The sequence below is a fragment of the Neopsephotus bourkii genome, unplaced genomic scaffold (assembly GCF_033783945.1).
Source record: "Neopsephotus bourkii isolate Nb327-2 ecotype Australia unplaced genomic scaffold, CSIRO-AGI_Nbou_v1 NB_1279, whole genome shotgun sequence".
Classification (NCBI taxonomy): Eukaryota; Metazoa; Chordata; class Aves; order Psittaciformes; family Psittacidae; genus Neopsephotus; species Neopsephotus bourkii.
In genome coordinates, this window is record NW_026901764.1 from 1,636,404 (window position 1) to 1,663,933 (window position 27,530).

The 27,530-nt window shown below is 41.7% G+C and overlaps 1 protein-coding gene across 4 annotated transcripts in view; it reads right to left on the bottom strand.

Moving 5' to 3' along the window:
* EPHA4 (EPH receptor A4) overlaps positions 1 to 27,530 on the bottom strand; it is a 225,955-nt gene that overhangs the window by 34,068 nt on the left and 164,357 nt on the right. For all 4 annotated transcript variants that reach the window (XM_061365138.1, XM_061365137.1, XM_061365139.1 and 1 more), the window contains one exon: positions 13,457 to 13,795. In XM_061365138.1, the coding sequence (XP_061221122.1) occupies positions 13,457 to 13,795 (339 nt within the window). The remainder of the gene's footprint in view (positions 1 to 13,456; positions 13,796 to 27,530) is intronic.

Here is a 27,530-nt window from a genome sequence, read left to right on the forward strand (position 1 = left end):
TAACTTAATAGTTGCCAACAGAAACATGGCAGAATACTGTGTATTTCCTGTATGTATGAATGCCAGTTTAAAACAAACAGGAAAACAAGTCTTTCAGTTTGAAGGCAATTTATAAAAATCTGTCTGAATATTACAGCCACTTAGAAAACACCAGCATGGAAACATTTCTAAATTCTTAAACTAGAATGATTAACACAAGAAGGGCAAGAGTACTTAGCACTATGAATTGCTCTAAGAAACAATAGAGCTATAAGCAATTTGTTAAGATGGGGAATTAGTCAGCAGCTGTCTGACCTGAGCAGGTTTGGAGCCGCTGGTCACAAAGCAGGTCATGTTGCAGTTACTCTTGCCTCTAGTTGAGGTTAGAATCTGACCCAATATAAACAACAATAAATTTTGTAGCCTGAAGAAGCCAACACTGATGCTCCACTTCATTGCTTGGCTTGAGGAAAGCAGAGAAAATGGGCCACGCACTCCAGACAGAGACTGCTGTAACTCTTGGAGTCCTCTTGGGGCCCAGACCAGTCACACTTAGAGATAGGATCCCATGACCCAGTTCTGGGTTGAACACTCCTAGGAAGCATGTGCTGTAATCATTCTCTTACTTCCCAGATGCTGGTCCAGCAAGCACAGACTGCCAGAAACTACTGGTGCTGGGACATAATGTGTAGCACCCCAGGCTACAGTAGCTCTGGGAGAGTCAGAACGAGAAATTAGAGACCATAACCTCTAGTTATTAAAACAGATGACAATGTTGGAAACAGGGCATCCCCTAACTACTCAAAATAGTTAGTCTGGAGCAATATGACCCACTTACCATCATCCCCTCAGGTCGACTCTACCTCACCCACATACCCTGCTGCTCCTTGCAAGAAGCTCGAGGAGGCCACCATAGCTAATTCCTCCCCAGAAATAGCCACCTTCACCTTTGTATTGCTGCTGAACTGCCTTTTCAAAACAAGCTCCTCCACTCCCCCTCCAGAAGGAAATCAAAGCTTCTCTCAAATATGTATCAGATGCCTCCAAATAAGTCCCCCTCTACCATAATCTATGCCATTGCTCAAGTCAATCAACCATCCAGCTACTCCTCCCATTTTCCCATCCTCCTGCCCACTGTCAAAGGAGTTAAGACATGTCTGTATACACTTCATGAGCCAACAGAGGAGAAGTGTAGAGCTGTACAGGACCAACAAAATAACTTACTGTATCTGTCCCCTGCAAACCACTTATTGTGTGCAGCTTTTGAACAACTTAGAATAGTGCATCAGCAATCCATAAAACAACTGGGTCAAAATTATTGACCCTGCCCTATTAATATCTCCAAGGAGCAACCCTTTGTTTCCTATTGCAAAGGACAACATTCACCCGATTTCTACTGGCTTTTAGTAGAAAGCCTAATTTCTGCTCCTTTATCCTTTCTTATACTTACCACCAAGTTATGATATAAAGCTTAATCCATGATAGCGCAAATGTGTGATCTGATACCCAAGGCAACAACACATCTCCTAATGCTACTGTGTCTTTGGTTCTTAAACTATTACTGTTTATTTGCTTGAAACATGGATGTCTAGATTATATATACATATATGTGCTAAATAACTTCCTTTGTCATTTACTTTCAGCATTAAGAATACTAAATTTTGTAAAAATTTGCTTAAAAGCCTTTCTGAAATCCAGACAAATAAAAGCCTCTGCCCTATATGCCACTTAGATGCTTTGGAACTACTGAAGCATCTTCTAAACAAAATAAATAAATGTTATGACTAATTTTGCTAAAGCAGCATTTACTATTTTAATAAATAGCTTTGGCCACATTGTCTCATCTTGGCTTCTGAAGCGCTACAATAATAGCAGGGAGTTAGACTTTGCCATTCGGGTTTCTCAGATCAATCACACAAAGTCACAAATGCAAGAATTTGGGAGGAAGAAAAGATAATAAAATTATGAACATTTTAATTCAACTGTGATACACAGTCTCAACAGCAACTGCAGGCTGGGTCTCAAACGTGCCTTCCTGAGCCTTCAGCACCTAAAAGAATCAAAACCCAGGATTCACTTGACAATAAAACCCACAATTCCCATCTTCATGCTTGAGAGTAATAAATTGCAAAGTCACCAGAAATAAAGAACTTCACCTTTATCCACTTTAAGCTCCATCACACAGAAGAGGCTGGTGCAGGTTTGCATTTATATATTTACATTTCAGCTGAACAATCTATACATTTTAATTACAGTTGATGTTGAGTGTTCAACTGGAACCCCAGTAAAGCACCTTCTGAAAAAAGGTCAATGGCTTCAACATGATACAGTCTCTGCCTCTGGGCTCTTGAGAAACTCCTGAGAGTAAATCAAGATTTAGGTTTTCTGTGCTCAAGTTAGTAGCACTTCGTGAAGCTCACTGGCCTGACAGCACTTGGAGATCCTCAGGTCTCCCGGGGTGCTGCAAGACACTGCCACACTCACCATCACAGTTTCTCTTCTTAGAATCACAGAACCATAGAACAGTTAGGGTCAGAAAAGACTTTACGATCATGTAGTTCCACCACCCTGCCATGGGGCAGGGACACCACACACTAGACCATGTCAGAGGAAAAAGGTCCATTGTGTTTCTGGAAGAGAATCAGACTGCAGCACACTTTGCTTTCACACTCTACCTCTCACTGGAACTGAATTAAGCCCCTTTTCCTTCATCCACAACAGGCCTAATAATTAATAATTAAAGATTATTAATAGACCTGATAAGAGAAGAAACTACATTCTGCACACAGTGTTGCCGAAAAAAAGCAAAGCTACTTCAAGTTTGATGACTTTTTTAAGAAAAAAAACAAAGTGATGAGGGACAAACTGAGGAAGAGCCTTAAGCTTCTGAAACACATAAACCTTAAAATTAAAAATCTTAGTTCATGGTGTCAGCAACCCATTACATCACAGATGGCACATAATTAAATTTATAAAGGGTTTTCATTATTTTGTTTTGATGCTGGATACTGAAAACTAGTGATTAATTTAAAAATTGTGTCAATTAGAACTCCCCCCAAATAGAACAAGCAATTAAAAATTAAAGGTGGCTGCCTCAGTGGAAACAGTCAAAAGCAATTTCAATCCTATAGAAATAAAATCCTACAAAATAAATAAAAAAAAAAAAATCAACTTCATGAAGACTTGGAGTGGTACAAAGAAATCAGCCATGTTTATCTCCTGGAGGAGTACTGAGCTACAGTCTGGTCAAATAAAAGCCAGTTCGCTCAGTAATCACATAAATGGGTCTCTATTCCAAGTCTAGACCTTCATTTTCAGTCCCAGATTTGTAGCAGACAGAAGGACTCTGCCGCTAGTTCCTGATGAGATCTCTGTGGCAGGTCTTTCCTCTCTTCTGAGGGCAGAGCCCCAAAGACTACTTATAGGGCAGAACTAAGAAGCACACAGGATGGGGTCTGCAATGGAGAATAGAATCTCCATTCAGAACCTTCAATTCAAAAATAATTTCTTCTCCCAACAGCATGCAAAGCACTTTCCTACCTTACATCTAGTCCCCTCTAAGGTTCATAGTTTTTTTTCTCAGTTCAGTTTTGTCATCAACAGGTCCAAAACTTTTATTATCTTGTCATGTGATATAGATGAAGCTGGTAACTTCCAATTAAGGATCAATCAGACTGAAAATAAGCCAGAAAATTCCTGTGCTACAAAGCCCCTCTAACCTGCAAGGTCTGCAGCTTGTCAATGTAATAAATATAAATGAAAATATTTTCTGTTTCAAAAAAGATGTCACATATGCAAGCAGTGCTAAAGAAGTCTTCCTTTGAGCCCAGTCCATTCTCTTTAAATCAGGACTTGCATAACTGCAGTTTTAACTTTCAGGATGGGCAGCATTGAAAGCAAACGGCCGAGACACTCTTGGTAAGGCACCACTGGGTCTGCACATCACATCTCCAGTGTGATGGAGAGCCCACAAATCTCTGCAGCTCCTACAGAACTCCCCTTGGCCACCCTGTCCCAGAGTGCCAAGGGAGCTTGAAAAACACGGAATTTAACACTCAGCCACTTACATATTCCAGTCACTTTGTTTTATTTATGTGCAGGCACAATATCCTGATAAAGTAGAAGGGAGGTTGCAGCCATTCCATCTGCATTCCCTTTTATGCTAAGAAAGATAAATTGAGGCTGATTCAGAGGACAGATTTAAAGAATGCAGTATGTTACTGAGACAAGCACAGTCTTCCCAGGGAGCCGTTGTAGTGGGTTGACTTGAGATCATGCCTTTATTTGCCTGCTAAAATAAATGGGCGCCACACAAAACTCAATTCATATATGGGATGCCTCTTCCAGTCCACCATACCTTCCTATTTTGCTTGGTCAGAACTGTCTTACTCTATTATTTATTGATGGGACCATTTCATGGCACATAGAAAATTAAAAATAATAAAAAGCTAATTAAAACCTTCTGTGATTTCCTTTTAGCCTTCAGTAATCTACAGACCTGAAAGACATTTATATCCAAAGCACATGACAGCTTAAGGGTTTTTCTGCATGTAATAATCCAAGGATACTTTCAATGGATTTTAATACAGGCAAAACCCAAGACAATTTATGGAACAGTAGAAGTATTTAATAAAAAAATCAAAATCAGTCAAGCACCTTCTTAAGACTAGGTGATAGAATTCGATAGCAGGGATAAAATTCTCATAAATTCTGCAGGAATGGTTCAGAAGGCTGAGACAATAGTTATCATTTCCTTTTAAATTACACTAGCACTTTTCCATAAGGAATGTTTTGAAATGCAAATGACTAGAGGAGTAAAATACAAATGCGTAAGCTTCCTACATCTCTCTAGATTGTATTTAAAAAATAAAAAAAAATAATCCAAAACCATAATCAATATTTGTTATTATTATACAAATCACAACTTTCAGAGACCCTGAATCCTGTTTCTCAGAGTGCAATACTAAGAGTTACGGAACTCTGCTTCTCGAATTTAGTAATGAAGGCAGATTACCTTAATTTAAGGAGACGCCATGAAATCCTTCAAGTAGATGCAGATAGAGGCTACACATTTGTCTGCTTTGTTTAGGAGGGGAAGCCCACTGGAGCCCTGCCATACAAATAAAGCGCTCCCTGCACACCAGTTCACACGTGGGGCTAAATCTGAAGTGACATTTCTCAATGAAAGGAGCAGTATTCACTCGTGTGCTCAGCATTTTGATGTCCGCCAAAATCTGGCAAACATGATTATAGAGATCTAGCAGGCATGCCACAGCTCTGTTTAGTCTTCATGGCTTAATGCAATGCTATGCAAAAAAAAATAAAACAGATCAGGCTGCCTTGGGACAGCACTCTGGGAGTCTGATTTCATGCCAATGGATGGACTCAACACACCGTTTGCAACTCTTACACAAGGACAGAATATCTGAACCAGAGGGGACGGCTTTATCCACCCTTATGGGGCAGTTCAGCATCCTGCCCTCCAACTATAAGCCAGGGCAGAAACCTTGGGCTTTGGGGACTAGCGATGTTTATTTGTGCTACTCTGCATGGCATTTTAATTAGTAACTGTGTGCATTTAAAACTTTTGAATGGACACACAGGGGCAGTTGTGCAGCCTGGCTTTTGTGTTTCCACTCTCGCAAAAAAATCCTGTTTGAGGACATCAGCAGGGGGTTAATGGAAGCTTTGATAAAGTTCTCCAAAGCCTTTTATTGCTGCTCAACTACAGACTGGACTCTGCTGTCTCTCTGGCTGCTTTCCAATTAATTTAGTAAACTGCAGACACAACTAGAAAATTTAGAAGCCCGTCTAAACGTTTGGTAGCCACAAACATCTTTTTTTTTTTTTTTGGCAAAATCTCCTTCCACATGGAAATATTTCCTTCAGAATTGTCTGAGGTAAGCACTCAGACTGGACAGCAGGCTTTGCAAATGTGAAATGTCAGTGTGTGCTGCCAGTGAAAAGAAACATGCAGTTAAATAGTCCAGAGCAAATAAAAGCTGCAGGACCCTATCTTCATCTCTGCCAGTTTGGTAACTATTCATCTGTACCAGCATCACTGGGAACATCACTGATCTGATTTGATGCCTCCTAAGAGCAGATTTATGTAATTTAAATATGGTCAATGCTAGCCAGTCCTGAAATAAAACACGTTTTTTCTCCAGAAGGATATGTAACTAACCTCCTTTTCCCACAGGAAACCATGAGATCGCTTTAAAAATGTAACCAAATTTTACTTAAATGCTTCAATTTCTCTTTGGCTCTATCCAACATGTAACTTGTCTAAGCTGCTCGCTGAACCCTGAAGCTGATTATTTACTCAAGGATCTTTAGAAAGCAATGGAGATTTTTTTCTTTCCGATCAAGACTTGTATCCCCCACCTTGAACACAAATTCATGGAAATGGGTGGTGCAGGCGGATTTGCTAGCAAGCAGGCAGTTGTTATTTTAATTATTATTTCTTTGTGGAACGCTGTAGTTAGCTTAAAATAATAATTTAATCCCTCCCAACAATAGTTTTCCCGGTTTTGTTTCCAAGACTGGAGCACGTATGCTTTTAAGTACGCATTCATTACAGACCATCAGTTAAAGCCTGTGCAAGAACACAGGGTTGTTAATAAGAAACTCCCACTTGCATCTGTCAGCTTGGAGAAGCTCCTTACGCAGACACATTATCTTACACACATAATTAAACATGCAGAAGAAGAAATCTAAAGTGGTCAACAGATGAAATCTCTGAGGCTCTGAGAAATTTGCCCATTCAGAAGTATTCCTAGCTGTCTTCTTTCATGCAATTCCCAGATTTCTTGTACGGGGATCACTTATCTTCTTTCTGGATCTCCCACTGCATTTATATCTGACAGGTCTGCGGTTTCCCAAAATACACTTGCTTGCTTCAGAACTCCTCGCAGTAACTCCCTCCAATGTAAATCTTCAGACAAAAAAAAAGCCAAAACACAACTCCCTCAGAGAGACAAAGTGAAGGAAGAAGGTGGCAGGACACTGTCCTGCACGACCTTGCAGGTCACCTCACCGACTACAGCAGGTGAAACCCTACAACTACCCACAACTTGTCACAAGCTTTCTGCTTGAAAACATGTGTACAGGGCAGGGGGTGGAGGGGGATTGCTGTGTGTAACCAGCAGACAACTGTGAAGCCTGAGAAACCATGTTGGTTTAGATTCAAAATGAGAAAGTTGCATAAAATTAGCCTGGAATTCTGCAAGATACTGCAACAAATCACCCAGAGTGTCACGCTTACCGATCACCCCTTTTTCAAGTCCCTGCCTGCTAGTTTTGAATCTCTTTCCCTGCTGAATTCACGCTTGCCACAGCTCCATTTGAGGAACAAGGAGACTGCTGATCCATCATCCCGAGTACAAACACCTTTAAAGCAGAACACCCCTTTGCAACTCCCCTGTTCCATTACCCTGACATTTTGCAGGAAAACAAGAATGCAGCAGCTAGAAGTATCACACACACATCCCATACTCTGGACATCTGGCATGCATCCAGATGTTTGCCAAGAGATTATTTTAACTCAGGCTCGTGGGGAACTGGGTGTCCAGGGTGCTGTGACTGTTTAAACACACCCAACTATATGCACGAGTTTCCTCTGGGGTTTGTGTGCTTGCAATACGATGCCTGTATCCTTTGGCTTCAGAGGACAAGTAACTGGAAAGGGTGGGACCATGCTAGTAGCAATAACTTTGAAAAACAATAAAAATAATGAAATTGAATTGCCTCCTGGATGTCTGGAAAGCTGCAGCGAGGTACTGCTGTGCCCAGCATCTGCAGTGCCACTCACTCCACAGCTTCCCAGCTGGGCTGTCCAACTTGCTGCAAACCACACCACTTTGTAACTGAATCAAAACACTCTCCTTGTAACAGCCTGCCCCAGAACCGTAATCCTACCCGTCACAACACCCTGAACATCACCAGCACTACCCTGTCCCTACACCTCCCGAGGGAGCTAGGCAGGGAGCTGGGCTGGAAAACCCACCAGCCGTGAAAGGGGAGCTGATCTGCATGAGCCTCCCGATGTCCTCAGCAGGCACAAGGGAAGGGTGATGTCAGAACAGAGAATGACTTATTTGCCATCTTACACTATTTAGAGGGCCTGTGAAACTGTCACACAACTGTATGAGGAATCCTGTATTCCAGATCACAGAGCTGCTTCCCCAGCTATTGGAGATGATGCCTTCCTTAGTGTTACACAGCCCTTCAAAAATCACATTTCAACACAACAGTAAACAGCTCTACAGGACTACATTAAAAAAAAAAAAAAAAAAAGAAAGGTAAATTTTGCAATAGCTGAGCATAAAACTACAGCATTCTGAACAACTACAGATCTTGCTGTTTCTGAAAGCAAAATTATCTTCTTTCATGACCTCCCTATCAATAAGATTCTGACTATGCTCGTAAATATCCCCACATACAAAATCAAGAACTGTTATGTTCACTCTCAGTGAACATAAATGATTTACTGTTACTTATACTGAAACCAGAACTATACTCAGAGAACATGATGGAGTGCAGAGAAACAGATAAATCGATCGATCTTCTGAGTATCTGTTAATTTTATTTTCCAGTAGTAGTTCAAGGGTATTCAGGCAGTCACCTAACGAAAGCCCTGCAACTGAAATCTACTTAACAATGGGTTTTGATGTTTCACTACAGAGCAGCTCTTTAGAGATGAGTTATAAATATCCAGGAAAGCAGCACATTAAAAAGAAAATACTGAAAAACCTTAGGTTTCCTGGCCTTGGCATGTGTTGCTTTTGATCTGCCTGAGCAACTATTACTTTGTCAATATGAGGAGTGCACACTGACCAAGGGCAACGCATGCCCATGAATTTTTACCGGCTGCAAATGTAGTTCTGCACAGGCTAAACCATGCTGGCAGAATGTAAGACCTTATATGCATTTTCTGTGCTGTTCTGTACAACACGTGAGGAATGCTAATCAGCATTTGAAAGGAAATGTGGGCTTTCAAAGAAGACCCACCAAAACGCAAAATGGGAATATACATTCCCCTACCAAGAAGTCCAGTATAATTTGTTATTAATCTGGAAGCAAATAACTCCCACTTCTCCCCTCCGCCATTTCTAACTTAAAACACAATCATTCTCAAAGCATCAGTATCTTTCAGGTTTTTTTCCCTTTTAGTAACAGAATTAAGAACATAACACACAAACCTAAAGGCTAAATCAAACTGAGTAACAGTTGATATTTTCCTTCCCTGTACTGAATGTCAGTGTTTTGGGTTCATCACAATTTGGTCATCACCACTACAGCCTGTCCCAGAAGAATACTCAATTCACGTGGATTTCTTCGGCAGTGCTCAAATCCTGGTGGCACCGTGACCTATTTTAGTTCCTGCCTGAAAATGGATACTGAACAACCGCAGGGCTCTGAGTGATGGTGAGGGACCGGGGGAGCATACAAAAGAAGGGGGGAAGGACTGCAGCAGCGCCAGCCACACTGCTCTGCCTTTGAGATGAAGCAGCTTTGAGACAGGTGAACAGACAGCTAGACAGGGAAGGTGTAGGGGATTGCCGAGACAAAGGAACTGGGGAGAAGAGAGAGAACAAAAAGAGGGAAAAGTGGGACAGAGAGCCCAAGAAATTCATACGAAAAGATCAGTTCTTGATCCTGAGCACAGGCAGCTTGAAAATACCCAGTCTGATGCAATGGGAGAAAGTAGTTTACTTATTTATACTCTATTTTATCCTAATTGACACATCCAGCCTTCATCTAGCTATGCTGGTCCATTTAAGGAAACACTGAGCCCAAGGTAAGGTTAACAAGGTAACAATTCACCAGGCAGTCTGTTTATTCAGAAATATCAACCGTTTGAACTCAGCAAGCAGACGAGCCTGGAGGACACCCATCCCTCATAAAATGCAAACAAAACAAAGGAGCAAAGCAAGCAGCATGAGTTTGGATTTTAAAATTGTATTTAAAGCTTGTGTAGGCTGTCCCCCCCTCTCCCCACTGCTCCCTGCCCTTGTGAACGTCTTTAGCATCCGAGCAAAACCTTGTCCTTGCGGTGCTGCCCCCTCGGCGCGCACACAGATGAGCTTAGATGTGAGCCTGGGTGTCAGGTTGGAAACCTGAACAGCTCAGCTGTGATCTTTAATAAAAATATAAACTAGTGCCTTTTTAAACAGAAACCTAACAAAAGCTTCCTGCTTGCTGTGAACAAGGTCCCTTTGGTGAGAGATTTGCTTTTTAATTTTGACCAGCTTCACAGCATTACCCTTAGCAATAAAATAGAAAAAAAAAAAGGCAAATGAAGATTTTGAGCTATTCAGTTAACTGTCTGGTAAGGATTCTCACTGAAATTAGCTTCTCCTAGCAGCATCACGTAAGAATTGCCGGTTTACATCCCTTCCACAAGTCATTTCACATCTTTAAAAGACGGACAAAGTGCTGATTTCATTTGATCGAAAACAGCCACAAAAGCCACCACTGCTGGTGGAGATCCTGAATATCAGCATTTCTCAGTACTAATTGTGCTAAGGGTGCTGGCTCCATGTTTCAACAGCTCAGTGTTCCATCCTTTGCTTTAATTTCTTTTTAAGCTTACATGGGAAAAGAATATCAGCTCTCATTTCAAAAAACATCATTACGCTAAATATGTAGAATAACAAGCTGAATTCACCATTCAGAATGTCTTAAAATGTCACAACATTGAAGTATTTCACTTGTAGATAGAAATTTTTACTTGGATCAAAGCCTAAGATTTAGTTTATCTCTTTTAAAAACAAACAAACAAAAGCCATGAAACCCAGAACCTTTCAAAGGAAGCAGGGAAAATACATTTTCAAATGCTTTTTCATCCTACTCTGAATGGTAAAAGCTTATTTTCATTTAAACATTTTTCTAAAGTGCTGGAAACTGAAAAGAGTTTCTAAACAAAGGGGGGAAGTAAACTGCCTCATTTCATTATCTCCAGGAATAAAATGGCAAAAGCAAACACCTGTGCCTTTCAGCTGCACCTTTTAAGTCACTGCAACACAGTTTAGTGCTGAACACACCCGTAACTGGTTTATCATTGTTTTCTGTCCTTCTCCCAAGGCATGCCACCTTCTATAGGGGCTGGCATTCTACCAAATGTTGGAAAGCATAGGCATAAGATATCAAAATCGATAAAGTCATTTATAGATTTTCAGCATTAGTAGTCTCATTCTTAGTAGCAAAACAGGGAAAGAGTGTTATTAAAGGAAGATCTTGGCTTTAATCTGACTTTAGAAATTGCTCCAAAGAAACCAAGGTAGCTTTACATTAGTGTAAGAAAGGTGCGAGATCAAAACCAAGCCTGTGGCAGAGCTCTATCATGACATGATTTCTTTATAATAAAACATAGCGAAAGAAAATTAGTGGCACAAGAATTTTAATGCACCCCAGACACACATTTACAATTATTAAACAGATCAGTACTTGTAAAACCCAAGGGTCCAACTTCACAAACCTTTACTCAAGCAAGCGGTTTCACTGAAATCAATGAAATTATTTGCATATGTAAGGACTATTTATCTCAGTTGAGATCTGTAGGTTTAGGCCACACATTTCTATTTAGATCTTCTAGGCAGCAGAATGCACACACTTGGATGAAGAATGGGAGAACGCTGGCACCTTGGAGTTAATTTTCATTTGTACCAGTAGAGATTTCTCCAGCCCTCTGAAGCATTTGATAGACTGGGCATGTTTCAAAATTGGAAATGTTGGCAAAAATGCAAATTTTCTGATGTGAAGAACTGCTACTCATGGATAATAAACAAAATCAATTCTTATTTGCATATTCAATCAGATTCCAGTTTGCATATTAAAGCATAAGATGGTAGAATTTTCACACGGTAGATGGATCCCACTCACTTATTCATGCATATATGCATCCACTAATCCTTACACATGCCAAAATCAGTGAGAAATACTCTCTGCTAGGCATTCATAGCACAAAAACACTGTCCCTGCTGCTGTTCTCAACCTTCTCTTTTCGTATAGTGTATGACAGCATTCTCCCACAGCTTTCTCCCAAGACTCTGTAATAGCCCCTGTTCTCTATTAGCCTTCTTTTCACCAGGCAAAGCGATAGTTTCAATTTTTGATTCATAATTTAAAAGGGATGCTGTTAACTGTATGTGTAAAGAACAAAAAACACTGGACCAGATTTTCAAAGGAGCTTCAGCATGGACTTGACAATTTCACTTGTAACTGTCACTGCAAAACTGGGTGTATCTCTCACTGTTAATATTGAAGTGTTCTTGACTACACCTAAAATTTGTAGGTTTAGACTATGCATAGCTACTTTTCAGATGCATCTATTAGGAACAGAATTAAAAATATTTATATAGGCCAGTACTATCCAAATACACAAAATTAATATTGTCCCATACATCATAAGTCTAACGATAAATGATAACCCTGCAAGCTATGGTCTAATGTGCTGAATGCTTGCAACATCTGTGGGACTGGAAGGCAATCAGCGCTGTGAGCGATTAGATAACAGGTTTGACGGTCTTGTAGCCAGTCTGACAGTCTGGATACCTAATTTGCATATAGAAGAGTGTCATATTCAGATACATTTTGTGCATTAAATTAAAAATTCAACTGGAACCCTGTGCTTGAAACCCTAGCAAGCTGCAAACAAGAAATGTTTTCATGTAATTAAAGGGAAAATTGATACAAATGATCATCAAAACTAAACCACAATCTGCTTCAGCAGCCTTTGCTAGGTCAAGCACAGGGGACTGAAAAAAGTAGAACTGGGTTTCTGAAATAACCAGATATAAACAAAAATAGTATATCACTCTCCCAGATGAGTGAAACACAAAAATCAGCCATCATAAGATGAAGGCTCATATAGGATTTCTAAAGCAATGTCAGCTCTGATCAATTGAAATGTGGTTAGCAGCAGGTTAAGAAGGTATTTACTTAACAATGGGACAGAATCTAATTGACTTTGCAGGAGAGGAAAGAGGGCATGAAGGCAAGCCAGCATCAGCTCATTCTTCTTTTTCAGTCTTATTCAGCCCTTTCTGGAGGGGGCAAAACCACAGTCCTATGCTCCCCAAGTGCGCATTTTGCTCTCTGTGAGCACCAAGGTCACATTTGTATCCATGTGCAGGGTCTCCCCTACAAAGGGCCAAGCTGCTGGTGACCCTGGCTCAGTCCCCTTGCACCACCCTGGGCAGCTGTACTGTTCTGCCTCTGAAGAATGTCTCTCCATATCCTCACAGCATGCTGCAGCAGAGCTCTGCTCCCAGCTACAGGAGTCAAACTCTTCTGTTTTTCTAGCTCTAAAGAATTTAAACTATCCATATAAATAATGAAAAAATAGGGATTTCACCCAATTACACATCTTATGACTCCTCACATTCATTTGCTAATGCTAAATGTACTGGAAATCACAGCTTTCCTCAAAAACAGGCAAAAGAGAGAGGAAGAGAATTTGAGTTCAGGTTCCTACCTGCTTGGTTAGTTGTCACAGTGACTGACACAGCTTGGTCCTGGCTGGGATTTTGCTTGGACACTCCATTCACTGCCCAGACTTCAAAGGTGTAGTTAGTGTGTGCCAGGAGGTCAGTAATAGAGACTTTGGTGGTTTTCAAGCCATTCTGCTGGGGGCTGAAGTGCACACCACTGCCACAGGACCGGCAGCGACTGAGGTCACCAGCTCCACACCTCTTGCATACCACATTGTAGGAGACATCTTCCCGACCACCTTTGTTCTGCGGGGGACTCCATTCCAAGTTCACCGATGTCTCATTGACATTGGAAATCAGGTTCTGGGGAGCAGATGGAGGGCCTAGAAAGAAAACGTCCACGTTTTTAGTATGTGCAAAAAGCCTACATAGTGTCTTCAGGCTTAGGGTCCTGGGTGATACTGAGCATGTGCAACTCCCAGTTAAGGACAGCAGAGACCACAGAGAATTTTATTTCTCCATGCTCTTGATAAAGGTGAAAAATTAACTGGTAAACCAAACTGATCTCTTCATCTGATCAATTATCAGTATTTTCCAGATCTTAATGAGCCTGAAAGCCCCATATTTTTTCAATTTCACTATTTGGACTTGTTATGAAAAATGTAACATTTACGTATTTTACACTCAATTTTCCATGACCTCCCAAGAAAAGCATCAAATGCACAAAACTCCTACTTCACTGGAGATTTTCAAGGTCTCCCATTACCTACAGACAGATTCTCATTGAAATTGCTGATCTTCAGATATTTTTTTTTTAAGAACAGAAGCGCAGTATTTTCCAGACAAGTTGATGTCAGATGGCATTCAGCGAAGACTGAAGCCATCAACTGGGAAATGACACTTTGGGATGCAGGAAAGAGAGCTGAGTAGAAAGCTGGACACAGAACTAGGACTTTGAAGGGCAGAGAATAAAGGTTACAATAGGGAAGTGCTGGAGAATGTGAAAGAATTGGAGAGGAAAATATGGTGAGCAGTTGAAAGAAGAGCTGATAAAAGAAAACTGGGCAAGAACAAGAGACCATACAGAAAGCTTGGAAACAAGGCTGAATCAGGGACACAACACAGCCTCTTGCACCACAGGGACAAGAGACACTAAGCCTCATAAATACGCTGCCAAACTGTTCCCTGCTGGTTCCAGCACAGGGACTGCAGGATTTTGGAGCAGAGCTGCTGGCAGGATGCAGAGGACTCCCTGGGCAAGAAAGGTGCAGAGCTGAGCAAAGGGAAGGGGCGGCAGAGGCAAAGCAGAGCCTGCAGGAGGCAGCTCCTCCAGGCACCTTCAGCGACCTGCTGGGACTGTAATGGTCGGTTCTGCCCGACTGGACAAAGTGCCTCCAGCAGCGCCCTGCCTCACTCTGTAACAGAAATCTTATTTATATGCTGAGATCCCCATGGGCCTGAAACCAGTAAGAAAACTGAAAATGCAGAACAGCTAATCCTGTGACTCTTAATCTGATTTCAATACAGCCGAGGTGAGACGCTTCTTGCACCCTTAAATTTAACAAGAATGATTCTGAGTAACTCTATGAAACAGAGGGGTATTTTGTACATCCCAAAAAGCTCCATTGAAAGGCAGCCTACTCTGCAGTACAGCATGAGGGGACTCTGACTACACACACAGTACTTTGAGACAGGACACAGGGTAAATACTATATCAAATAGAAATGAAACAAAGAGTGAGAACAAAGCTTGTAAAATGTAATGATCCAGACCAGAATACAGTAAAACCAGCAAGTCTTAGTAAATATTCAATGTTTTAAACACAAATATTATTACCAGGAAAATACTGGGAATAATTTTGCAGAAAATCACAAATTCAGTTTTTATTCAAGAAATAGGAGAGTTTGTGAAAGCTCCTTAAATTTTATCAAAATACATTTGATAGTTTGAATGCAAAAGAGGTTCAGCCAGGTTTCCTGACAGAAAAGGAAAGGACAGAGAAAGTTCTGCCAAGTTTCATACCAGGTTTTCCATTGCTGTTGTCAAATGTTATGAAACTGGGGGGGGGAGATACGCCAACAGTTTAATTAAGTGCATAAATAAATCAATCATAATGCCACATGCTAAAGGTTCAAAAACAGCCATCAGGGTAAAATGGGAACCAAATACATTACACTGAATCTCTGCTGAAATTAAAGTACCTCAAGTGTAGCAGTGAAGAGGTTAAGCTGCTAAGAGGTGGCTATGGCGAAGATTAATTCTGGTTGCCTTGGTTCATCAGGTGCATCTAAAAGGAAGCCTGAGACCTGAGGACTCTGTGGAGGATAAGGTTTTGAGGGCTGTAGCCTGTCCTTGGGTCTGTGCTTGAAGCTGCCAGGATGTAACACATTTTCAGCAGGAGACAAAACTTTTCTTTCAAGAGAGGCAGGTTAGAAAAAGAGACTTAAATTACATTGAGGTCAAATGTATCTAGTTATCTTCAGTACCTAAATGAAAGGCCTCTGCTGCAGCAGTAGCTGAGCAAAGATTGTTTCTCTGCAGTCACTTCAGAAATACAAAATTAATATATTCATTTTGAAAAGAGGGAAATCCTCCCTTCCTGCCAAACCTTTGAAGCACTCTGAGTTAATCAGGGCTGACAGGTAGAATTACTGCAAGAACAGAGAGCCAGGGCCAGCCCCTGCGATGGGGAACCCTCCTGCTCACCGCACCACCAGGCTGCCATTCAACATTTATTTATACACTGGCAGCATTTAGGATTCGTAACAACAAAACCCTTTTACTCAAAGATCAGTTACCAAACACAGTAAGCGACATTTCCTGCTCCAAAAAAGCTTAGAAACTAGCAGGGAAATAAAAGGGAAAGAAAGTGGGTTTTATCTCTGTTAATCACACGGAAACTGAGGTAGAGATGTGGTGACAAGGGCACACAAGATGTGCCTTGCACATCTGGGAATCAGTCACAACGCTCCCAAGTCTCAGCCCAGTGCCTTTGCCCCATCGCCATGCCTCCTTCTCCCAAAAGCTGGGTTTGTCAGCTCCCCTGGGAAGCAGAAAGCAGTCTCTGCTTAGCCTGCAAATACATAAGCCTCCTTTTCAAAAGAGGAGCCACTCCAGCAAGTGCAATGAGGTGGAAGACATTGCTGCAATCATGAACTCGAGCAGCAGTGCAGGAACTGCTGAGCAGAAACTGATCTAAACTCATCTACTCTAAAACTCCTAAAAACTGCCTCACACCAGGGCTCTCTCTTCAGGGCAGGCAGGTGCACAAGGTGGCATTAGTCCCTCAGCACTATCGAGGCAGGAGAACAAGCAAAAAGACCTCCTCAGAGGTCTGTCCTCCCAGAGGCCATTCAGCTCCTGGAAGCAGCAAGCTCTGCACAGAAACTGCTTCTATGGGAAACAGCAAGAGCTTAATGGCGAGAAAAAGCAAAAGGCGTTTTCTTACAGATCATTCACTTGCTGCAATCACACAAGGGAGAGCATCGACTTGGAGCGCAGCCAGGAGGGCTGAGGTAAGGTGGTGCCTGTGCAAGCACTTCCCCTCCCTGAGCAACACCAGGCACTGCCAGGGCTGCCCTCATTTCAGGGGGATATTTGGGAGGCGAAGCACTCCACATGAGGAAGGCTCATACTGCCACACTTTCAGCATGAAAGAGGTGCCTTTTAGCTCAGACACAGCAGCCAGTTTGGGGTTAAACTCAGACTTGCTCTAATGTCCATTAAGGTATTTTCCAAGGCTCTAGGTCCAGTTTCACATGGGAAAATGTGCCAGAATGAATCAAGCTCCTCAGAAGCAAAAAGTCAGTAATTAGTATGTGGGACAGGGCATTGCAGTGTCTAAACAGAGATGCAATGAAGCGGAAAACCAGGGAGGCAGATGCTTGCAGGTCACAGAGATGAGCACACCACCTCCAGCATCAAAAGGAAGATGTGGGGGAGTCTCCAAATGGTGGGCTAACATTACATGAGGGAAAAAGCAATGTCTTTTCTTTCTGGAGCACAGCCATCAATAGAGCTGTTGGCACTAGGAGTGGGGAATAGTTTCAGATTGATGGGCCTGGTTTCAGATGTTGAAACACAGGGCGTATCTGCTCCTTCCTTCAGTGGTGATCAGGATTTGCTGTGATTCTGACAACAGAGCTACTGCTGCTAGAAGAGACAAAAACCCTTTCAGGGCCATAGCAAGCTGGAATTGACAGAGCAATTCCAGGACAAACCCAGCTAGCAGGATACTGCAGAAAGAGCGTCCTGCCAGCCAGACCACTGCCCTCACACAAACCCTCTGTTCTCTGTCAGCAAGATCTAGCTACAGGGCAGCTGAAAGGGAAGACAGGGAGCTGTGCCTCTGAAAACTGTACCAATACCTGTGATTTTGTTCTGAGTCCCATGATTTACAGCATTTTTCTTAAAATTCCTGCTGATGGAAGCATGCTATTGCACAAATCAGCGCTTTGGAAGCATGGAACTAATACTGCTTAAAATTGTGACAGTTCCTACAGGAGAAATAAATCTAGACACTTTTTATTTTGAAAAACTAATTTTAAAGTTCATTTTGTGATGGTAGGAAGCCGGATGCTCTTGCTTCCCCTGCCCAAGACAACAGAACCTGAGGGATGGAACTGCAGAGCCACTTGCACTTCTCCCATCCGGGACTGCAAAGAGGACAGAGTTTGATCATGGGGCCTGAAAGCCAGATTCCCCAACCCAGAGCATTTACCATCACCATCAGCGGACACTGCTGTCTCCTCTGTGGGAACATAAGGAACGGAAGTTTTTAATTTTATTCCTTCCTGGGGCTCCATAAATCTTGCTTCACAATAAATCTATCGAAATCAACTGAGCCATGAAACAAATGGAGAGGCCCTGGGTGGAGCCATTCAGCCTGTGTGTCAGAACTGAGGAAAACATTCAAGAGCCTGTTTAGCAACAAATAATCTTTGTCAAGATAATCTTGCTATCTTCTTCAACCCTCCTATTAGATTTACTGAAACATATTGGGCAATGCAGATTGTTTGTCTTTTGCTTGCTGCAATAAGCTATAGCTATTACATCTATCTGTCTCTTTCATCCACAGATACAGATCTGTCTGTCCTAAGGACAATGTTGTATCATATGTCAAATGGATATTCAGGAAAACTAGTGCTTTTAAGGTGTTAACAAATGAGCCTTACTTGTGCTAAAAAACAAAAGTATTTTAGCACTCTTACTACAACCTTGGGCTGCATTTTAACTTTTCATCTACCAATATTTCTCTCCCTCGCTTCCTACAAAGCACTCAAGTCCCACTCCAGTCTGCAAGCCACTGCAACACTGATAAAGGCGTGATGAAAACCATGACAAGGGCATGTATCAACACCTGACCGGCTTCCTCCAGACCACACAACATCTGTGTGTACATGACCTGTGTGTCAGCTCTCTGTGGATTACAGGTCTTTGTGGGTATAGTTAAAGAGCCTCTGTGATTCACACCAGGGATCAAGTCTGGTCCAAGCACTGAAGCAATTCGTATACAACTTCCGCAGTGAAGACCCGGTAATGAACTCACTTTCCAGGACCGACCTGTACCTGTGGGGTACAGGTGGCAGGAGGCCATGGCTGTGAAGTGAAGCAGGCTGCAGACTAACACTGGGCATAATGTCATTTCAGTAAACTGTTTATTTGCAAGGAGAATAAATTGCTACCCTGCATACTGAGCGACCATCAGAGGCTGTCAGCTCAACATCAATAGGTTGTTTGCCTGTTGTTCGAATGCCTGTGTTCCTGCTGAGGAAGTTATCCCAAAGCCTCTTTCTTCCTGCCACTAAGGGATAACAGAACAATTGTAGGAGGTTCAACCTAGTGGAATTGGCAAAATCATTCCGCCTAGGAAAAAGAAAGTCTACCCTGAACACAATGAATGATTTCAGTCAAATAGCACAAAGGCAATTAGACAAAGAGGCCAGGTTGGATAGGGCTTTGAGCAACCTGATCGTGTGGAAGGTGTCCCTGCCCATGGCAGGGGGGTTGGAACTAGATGCGCTTTAAGGCCCCTTCCAACCCAAACCATTCTATAATCCAATGATTAGCTGCAACTGAGTGAAAATTTCTGCTGTCCTCAGGGATCAGTTGCACCCATCCCTTCACGCATGCCAAAGGGAAAGTACACCAAGAATCTCGGCATGCCCAAGGACGGGGTATAACCAGGGTGCACCAGGACTGCAAGTTCAGCACCACCATGAAGCACAAGTCAAATGGAGAGAGCCTCTCCCTCAACCAACTCCATATACCACAAACCCATGTCAAAGAATATGCTGTGGCTGGCTCTGGAGCTGGAGGGATTCCAGCGAGACAGGCAAACAGGCATGATTTGTCTGGCATGCAGATAGACTCCAACCATGTCAGCCCACCTTTTCTCCCTACAGCTGTAAACCAACCAATCTACGCAACTGAAAAATACCTCTGGAAACTAACCCTGGGATCTGAAGGTAGAACTCTAAGTGCACTGTGCTTAAATGGTTATGACAAAGGTTTTAATATCCCTCATTTTACATCTTCCTTTTTTATTACTGATCTGCCCAGCAAGGTACTTCTCTAAAAGTCTCTGTGGGTGGATGCAGTAAATTCAATTACAGTTTTCTACAACTGGACCAGACAGACTTGTTTGACACAAAGAATACTTTCTTCACTAAACCAGTTAATTTAGTTCAGCAACAGTGTATGGTTAGGAGGAATGGATTAAAGGACAGTGAAAGAATAAGACAAAGAAAAGGTTCCCAGCAAAACATCCCAAATGACTTTGTTGTCCCATAAAATGAGAAGAAATAAGGAGGACCTTGATGATGCTTGGTTCTCTGCTGCCCCAAGCTGACTGGATGCCAGAATCCCACATTTAGGCAACTAGCAGCTCCAACTTTTGGGCAAACAGCTTTTGTTCACCAAAGCTACAGGCAAATTAAAAAAACCCTTTTTTTCCTCTTCTCGGAGGTCCCATGGACAAAGCACTGAAGATAAAGTTGTGGGTTTTCATTTGGCCAATTTTATGAGACCTGAATAACCATTATATACTCTTTTTTAGGTGGAGAAATAAAAATATAACGAAAACTAAAAAGCCCCTCAGCACAGGGCTTTGACACTTAATGCCTTTAAAATGAATTTAGCACTTATGAGAAACGCACTCTGGTGGCACCCAAAATCAAGCTCTCCAGCCACAAACAGTGTCCTGCCTGCATTTCTCTGCCCCAGCCTGTCCCCTGGCAGAGGGTTCCTCACCAGGAGCTAGTTTTTTTTTGTGCCAGCTTAGTCCTCAGCTACTAACAGCAGCAGTGGATTATTTTGGCAGCAGTATTATTCAGGAGTAAACTGATATTATCAGTATTTGGACTGTAACTATATCTATTTACTACTAACCTACGGTACAGTTAATATTTATTACCTTGGAAGATCTACCTGTGGGAGGGAATCTATTAAAAATGCAGACTGAAACCCACACTCTCCATGGAAGAGCTAATGGAGATATTTCAAGTATATATGCTAAAGAAGGCAAGCCTTCACTATAAGCATCCTGTCAGTCACCGGATCAGTGTATTTAAAATGTACCCTCCTTTAAAAGAAAGATGCTTTCAATATTTATGCATGAGACCAAGTAACAAACAGGATGAAGCTTTTGAGCCCTAGAAGAAGAAAATTATTTAAACAAAATAATTTACTCAGTGTGTGTGTGCACATTTCTCTATCAGGTAACAGATGTCTCTGCAGCAAGGCCAATGGATAATTATTTTCAAGTGGGTTGTCACCCTGCATTCGGTCTGTGTTCACTGACAGTGAGATCGGAAGGAAGCTTCATTGGCAAATCCCACCAGACATCAGAAAACTTCAAGCATGTAGAAAAGACTTTAATCTTTAACCATTCCCACATTCTCCTTGAGGAAAATACCACCTTTCTTTTTTGAGGCAGAAAAATCAGACCTTAGCTTGGTAAGGATTAAGAATTATTCTGACAAACAGTAAAAATGATAACCTACTGCAGTTTGAAGCTTTCCAACTTCATCCTCAAACTGAGAAAACCCTGTAAACATACTGTTAAATGCAGTGGAGTGCCAGCTACGGGTGTTTGTTAATCAAAGTCAATCAGGCAGACCAGCAGGCTTCAATGGGCTTTGGACCAGGACTGACAAAAGGATCGTCTTTATGAGCCTGCTCTAGAGACACTGACCCTCTTCATCTCTGGTGATTTCAAAGGGAACTCAGGGTATTCAGAAATCTTGAGCTAATTTGCTACATAATAAACAAGATTCATAGAACAGGGATGGCTGCTATGACTCACCGTCATTTAAAAGGAGCCTTGTATGAACTGGCCTGTTTTGAATCGGTAACTTGGCCTTGGCTGTACTACAGAGGAGCAGTCAAGTCTTTGATAAGTTATAGGAGCAGCAGGCATCTGGGAGTAAGCATCCAACCATCTAATAGCAAGAAAACCTAACTAGAAACGCACTATCAGAAGTGGTGAAAAGTTTAACACATCTGCCATACAAGATCTGAAAGCCAGCTTTTGTGTACAACACAGCAAGAATAAAGAGAACAAATAGGTGTAAAAAAGAAAAGATCCATACAATGAACAACTCCAAAGACCTTTGGAATGTATCTACAGAGAGCAAAGAAATGTCACTGGAAGTACATCAAGTACCTTTGAAGGGTCTAGCTTGGGCACTAAGAGGCAGTACGGCTCTGCTAAGGCTTTTAGTTGTGCTGCCAGCCTCACTGATGTAACCATACTGCTACTCTCTCAACAAGGCCTCATAACACTGTTATTGCTCAGACAGCCTTTAACAATTCTAATCAATACTCTTTAACTTGATCATGATCCTAAAATTCATCTCCCTGGAGGCAGGGCTGAGTGTGAAATAGAGAGGTTACTATTTTTAGAGGAGATGCAAAAAAAAGTAATTATTAAATAATCAATGTCTTTAAACTCACTAAAATGTCTGGCAAAGCAGTGCCAGGCACAGCCTGCAAGAAAAAGCACTTTGGCCTCCTCTTTCCATCTCATAAAGCTTCATTAAACTTATATAACTGTGGAGCTGTCAATAATGTTTCAGCATGTGAGCTGTGAAGCCCTTCAGATAAGCCTTTGTTGTTGATCTTTAACCATCTGAAAGACAAGTTATACCAAAGAGTAAACACCTGGGCTGTGTAAGTTTAGGATTAGAAATAAAGCCAACACTTTCCTGTGACAGTTGTATATGTTGCTGCCACTAATTGCTTCTTTCAGCAGTTATGGACAGGTCTCCTGTCACTGTGGGCTCATTTACACAAGTACTGACAGTTTGGACAGCCCTCGCCTCTTGTCTGCCTGGCTATCCCTGACCATTTATCATTATAGATTATGTGTTTTTACAACTGGTGAAACCAAAGTCAACAGTCCACAAGATGCAGCAGCCACTAAGTATCAGTCATCTGCTCGATTTCTACCTCTCCTTTCTGTGCATTGTTAGCTTTATGACTGGGTTTTAATAAGGCAACTGACTTGGTAAACAACTTTTAATTTATTTATTCGGGCAAGATTCTTTTGACTTCAGTGGGAGTTCTGCCAAGCTAGGGATCTTGGACCAGCGCCAATGATAAAATGCCCATTTTACTAGCATGTACAATTTCCTATTTACTTGTCAAAAGAACCCTGGTTACCAGCTTCACAATAGGCTTTGTTCCTTTTACCTGGAGAACAATCCAATCAGCAATTCTTCTTCTCTCCAGGCTATGCAAATTAAGCAAAGAGGTACAGTTACCACTGGCAGAGGTTTGTGAAACTGATGCTTGCAGGTTCCACTCCTGTGGGCTCTGGGGTTCTCTTCCAAAACTACCATATAGGAACATTTTGTGTTGCCACGTATGCTAAAGCACATTGTCACATCTACTCTAATACACTGTGCTGCAGACAATACTACCTGTGTTCACTCTTTCGAGATAAAAAGGATTCCATTGCGGATACCAAAAAGTTACCCGACAGTCTGACAGGAAAGAAATCCAGCCAGAAAAGTAAGTTGTTCTGTCATTGGCCCAACTGCTGAATTTGTTACTCTATTAGCCCTCTAATTTACTTCAACGACTCTACAGAACTGGGTCCTGACTAACCAAATCAATGCCCCCCACTTAATTGAGTAAATGTCTCTGTTAATTTACGGTTCTGGCCAGAAAATCAGAAGACAGCTAATAAACAGTTGCTGTATTTAAAGGAGTGATGATTTCAAGTCTACTGATTATAAACACACATTGTCAAAATTACTCCTGTCTCTTCAAGCCATAACCACTCCCCTTCTTATTCAACATTTTCTCAGTTCCTTCAGCCCGTCACCACAGACAAGGGGAGACAGCCCTCTCCTTTGAGATTCCCATCACTCACAATCCCTTTCTCTCAGTCTGGCAGCAATGTATGGTCTATTTTTCCAGCCTGTGCAGAAAAGAAAAATCATTCTCTCCATACTGCTTACCCACTGTTCCCTCTGCTCTTGCAACGGCCATACTGCACCTCAAAAGGCATTTTTACATACTGTTTACACAATGAACAACCTTATATGATGTTTTATGAACAAAATAAGATACGGACATATGTAAAGAGGTAGAATAATTATTACACAAATTTAACCTCTGAGTATCTGTGTTGGCATATACTTTATATTATAGAGAATAGGGTCCAACAACAGAGGCTAGAATGAACTGCAGAGTTCGGACTAAGGTAGTGCCAGGACAAATGTGCAAATCCTGGAAAGGAACCACAACACCACCAGTGCAGACCTACATACAACATACTAGCCAACATGACCGCGTGTTGTACCCTACTTTCTTATTCTTCTAAAAGCTAGAACAGTGATAATCAGCGTCCGTCTGGAAATTTCGAAAAGGCACAAGTTCAGATGAAGGAAAAAGAGCACATTTGTTTATTTAGTAGTCTAAGCAATCGTAATAAATGTATGCTCAAATAATCAGCTCCTGTGTAATTACTCATTTGCAAGCACAGTTATTAGGTAGGTAAATTCACTCTTTTTTTGAAAATGCGGGTCAAATATTTATCTCTGAGATATATTAAATGCAACAGAAGATTGTGCTAAGGGTGCATATTAGATCAACATTTACAAAATTGAAGTGTTTAGACCTTTCAGACCTTTTTTAAAGCCTTGACCTTGGAAACAAATAAGGACAGTGTTATTTTAATGTGCATTCAAATCTTAACAACACAGTCACACAGCTCTAGTGGAATCCACATTGAGTTTCCACTGTAGATTGCTCATCATTTCATTATGGTTCATTATGCTGATAACTGTCAGAAAGCATTAGAAGCAGGAGCCTTGAGTAATAGCACTGAAATGGTAATTTAAAAACAATATACTTTCTGGAGGAAATACAGCAGTGCACTAAATTCAATTAGAAGAGGCGAATGTAAAGACAAGTAAGTGATGTTTGCTGTTTGAAGTCAGGCTCTTCAGTTTCTTCATAACCTAAACTGGAGGAAGCCCTTTTAAAGCAGGCACTTTTCTCTTGTATCTCACTAAATTTGCTCTCATTCTCTCTAAGATTCTCCAGTATAAACTGTCTTAAAAGCAAACATTTTAGAAATATTTCGGGCCACGCCAAAATATCAATCAATCAGTCACTGTTTGGGTGGCACAACAGACTGAATTATTCAGGGTCATTTACTGAGACAGATTTCAAGCTGGACAGTCTATGCTGGTAATCTCTCTTTTGTAAAAGGCTCCCAATTAAAAATCATTAATAATCTGAATCGAACAGACAATATAAACAATACAAAACTGTCCTGTTCTCAGTCATAATGTGATCATTGTTTGTTAAGAAACAGAGAATTCGACTCATTAACGGTGGGGGTACAGGACCAAAATGCATTAATTTGGGTGGGAACTGCACCTGCCTGCACTAGACTGCAATTCACAGACTATCTCCTTAAAGAGAAGGAAACTCAGGGATGAGGACCATAATTGAGACTGATTGTTTTTCAGCCTCATGGATTTGTGTATTGGTAAGGCAATTTATTCTCTATTAGATTGTTAACTTCATGAAAGACCCATCCTCTCAGCAAGTACAGAAATATGATGAAGGTGTAAACAGTTGACTTAACGTTGTATCTGTGATGCTTCCAAAAGGGAAAGGCACCTGTGCTTTCCACAACTTTTGTTCAAATGTATTACAGGTCAATTACACCATCCCCATGCTCACTCTGATAGCTGATAAGCTAACTCTGCTTCAGAGCTGAAAGTCTGAATTCCTGAGTTAGGTCAAAGCAGCAGATCCAGGGAAACTCTGCTCCTCAGTGGCGACTGACATGTTCATGATTATCCCCATGAGACAAGCTCAATGGAAAAAATGCATTACTAAACATGTATGTCAGGGTGTCTATTCCTGGCTTTCCAACATACCCCACTGCAGAGTCTCCTGTGCTCTCATCCTGCCACATTCTGCTCTTAACTTGTACAAGCTTTAAGCCAGACATAACTACTCACTCTAGCAGACCTAAATTAGAGCAGAATACTAAAACCAGAGCTTGAGTTACTTGTTTAGATTAGATGCCTAGTTTACCTGAAGGTTAAGCACAGTTTGGACAAATCAGCAAGAATGGAGATGTCAGAGAGTGGCATTATGGAATGAAAAGACTCTAGAGCACCTCTCCAGGCCAGTGCATCAGGAAATACATATTGCTTTTATTATTTATCATGGCAATTGCAAGAAAGGAAAAGGAAGGAGAATTCTTCAATTCCCTTTCATCCACTAGCACAATCAGGCTAATGGAAAGTCATAATAGTCTTCCTCCCCCAACCCAGAAGGAGACATAAGTGACGAGAACAGCCAGTTCTAAGGAACTATAAAGGAAATCAATAGCCAAGGGTCAAAGCTTTATAAAAACACATCCTAAGAAGGCTAAAGTTCTTAATCTTAAAAAATGTTTAGAAATAATGAAGAAAGGATCAATCTACAATCCATTCCAGGTGTCCTCTCCAAATTACGAAATGTTACATTTATTCACCTGGTCTAATAGTTCTCCAAGTGAACAGAAACCTGATTTTACAAGCCAGTGGAGCAGAGTCTATCTTTTTGCTAGAAGAATGGATCTCAGATACTGTGTTTTATTTCTTCATTAGTGCACCGTCACACTGAGCGATTACTAAATGCAGGCCTGAATGAGAATACCAGGGTTAAAGAGAGCGTAATGAACAAAGAAGGTGCCTTATTATTATGGCTGTCAGCACAAGGGAATTGGGTTTGTCACCTGGCTTAACCAACTGGTAAGAACTGATTAGAGCCTGAATCTGTCTGAAAGAACCTTTGATGTTTACACTCCCTTCTGTCTCCACATCTTGTCAGGAAAGGCAGACAAACGGGGAGCTTCTTCTGGAGGGGCTTCCTTCAGCAGAGCCCTCTAAATGCTTCCTGTCACTTGCCTCAAGCGTGTGGGCAGAAGGCTACTCAGTGTGGGGAGCAAACGGCTCCTCCAAACTCCCTTGCAATCCACCCCTTGAGCAACACAGAGGTGTACCGCACATGTGGGGCTGCATCCTGAGCCTGCGTAAGTACCACCCTAGCAGTGTTCCAACACTGCTGGGGCTGACCTCAAAGAGGGGATATTAGCAAGCACAGCAGTGAGTGGGGGAGCAAAGCTGCCACACAAGCCAGCTCAGAAATAGCCTCTGTGTCTTCCTTCATCTTGGATCACAGAAAAAGAAGCCCTTAAGCTACATGAAAATGAAGAGCTAAGAAATGGGACCTCCAGAGACAGGCCTGCTTGCCAGGACCAGGTGTCTGTGGGATTGTGGTGTTCGCTTGCTGCTGCTTGCCAAATTCTCCTGGACTGATGTAGAGATGAAGACTGAGATGAGCACCATGGCCCTTGCCTTCTCTTCTTCCCTCTTCATGTTTTCAGGGTAAAAGAATGAGACTGGGGACTTCAACTTCGACTGACCTCTGAAGACAGGAATGTAGAACGGTGCCAGAAGCAGGCCCAGGACTTGACAAATAAGGGCCAAGCTTGCAGGGGTACATTTTGCAATACAAGCAAACATACATATCACTTGCTAACAATTTTCCCATCTGGAAGTGTTTTGCTGTCTCCTCATACTTCATTCACTGCACGTACCT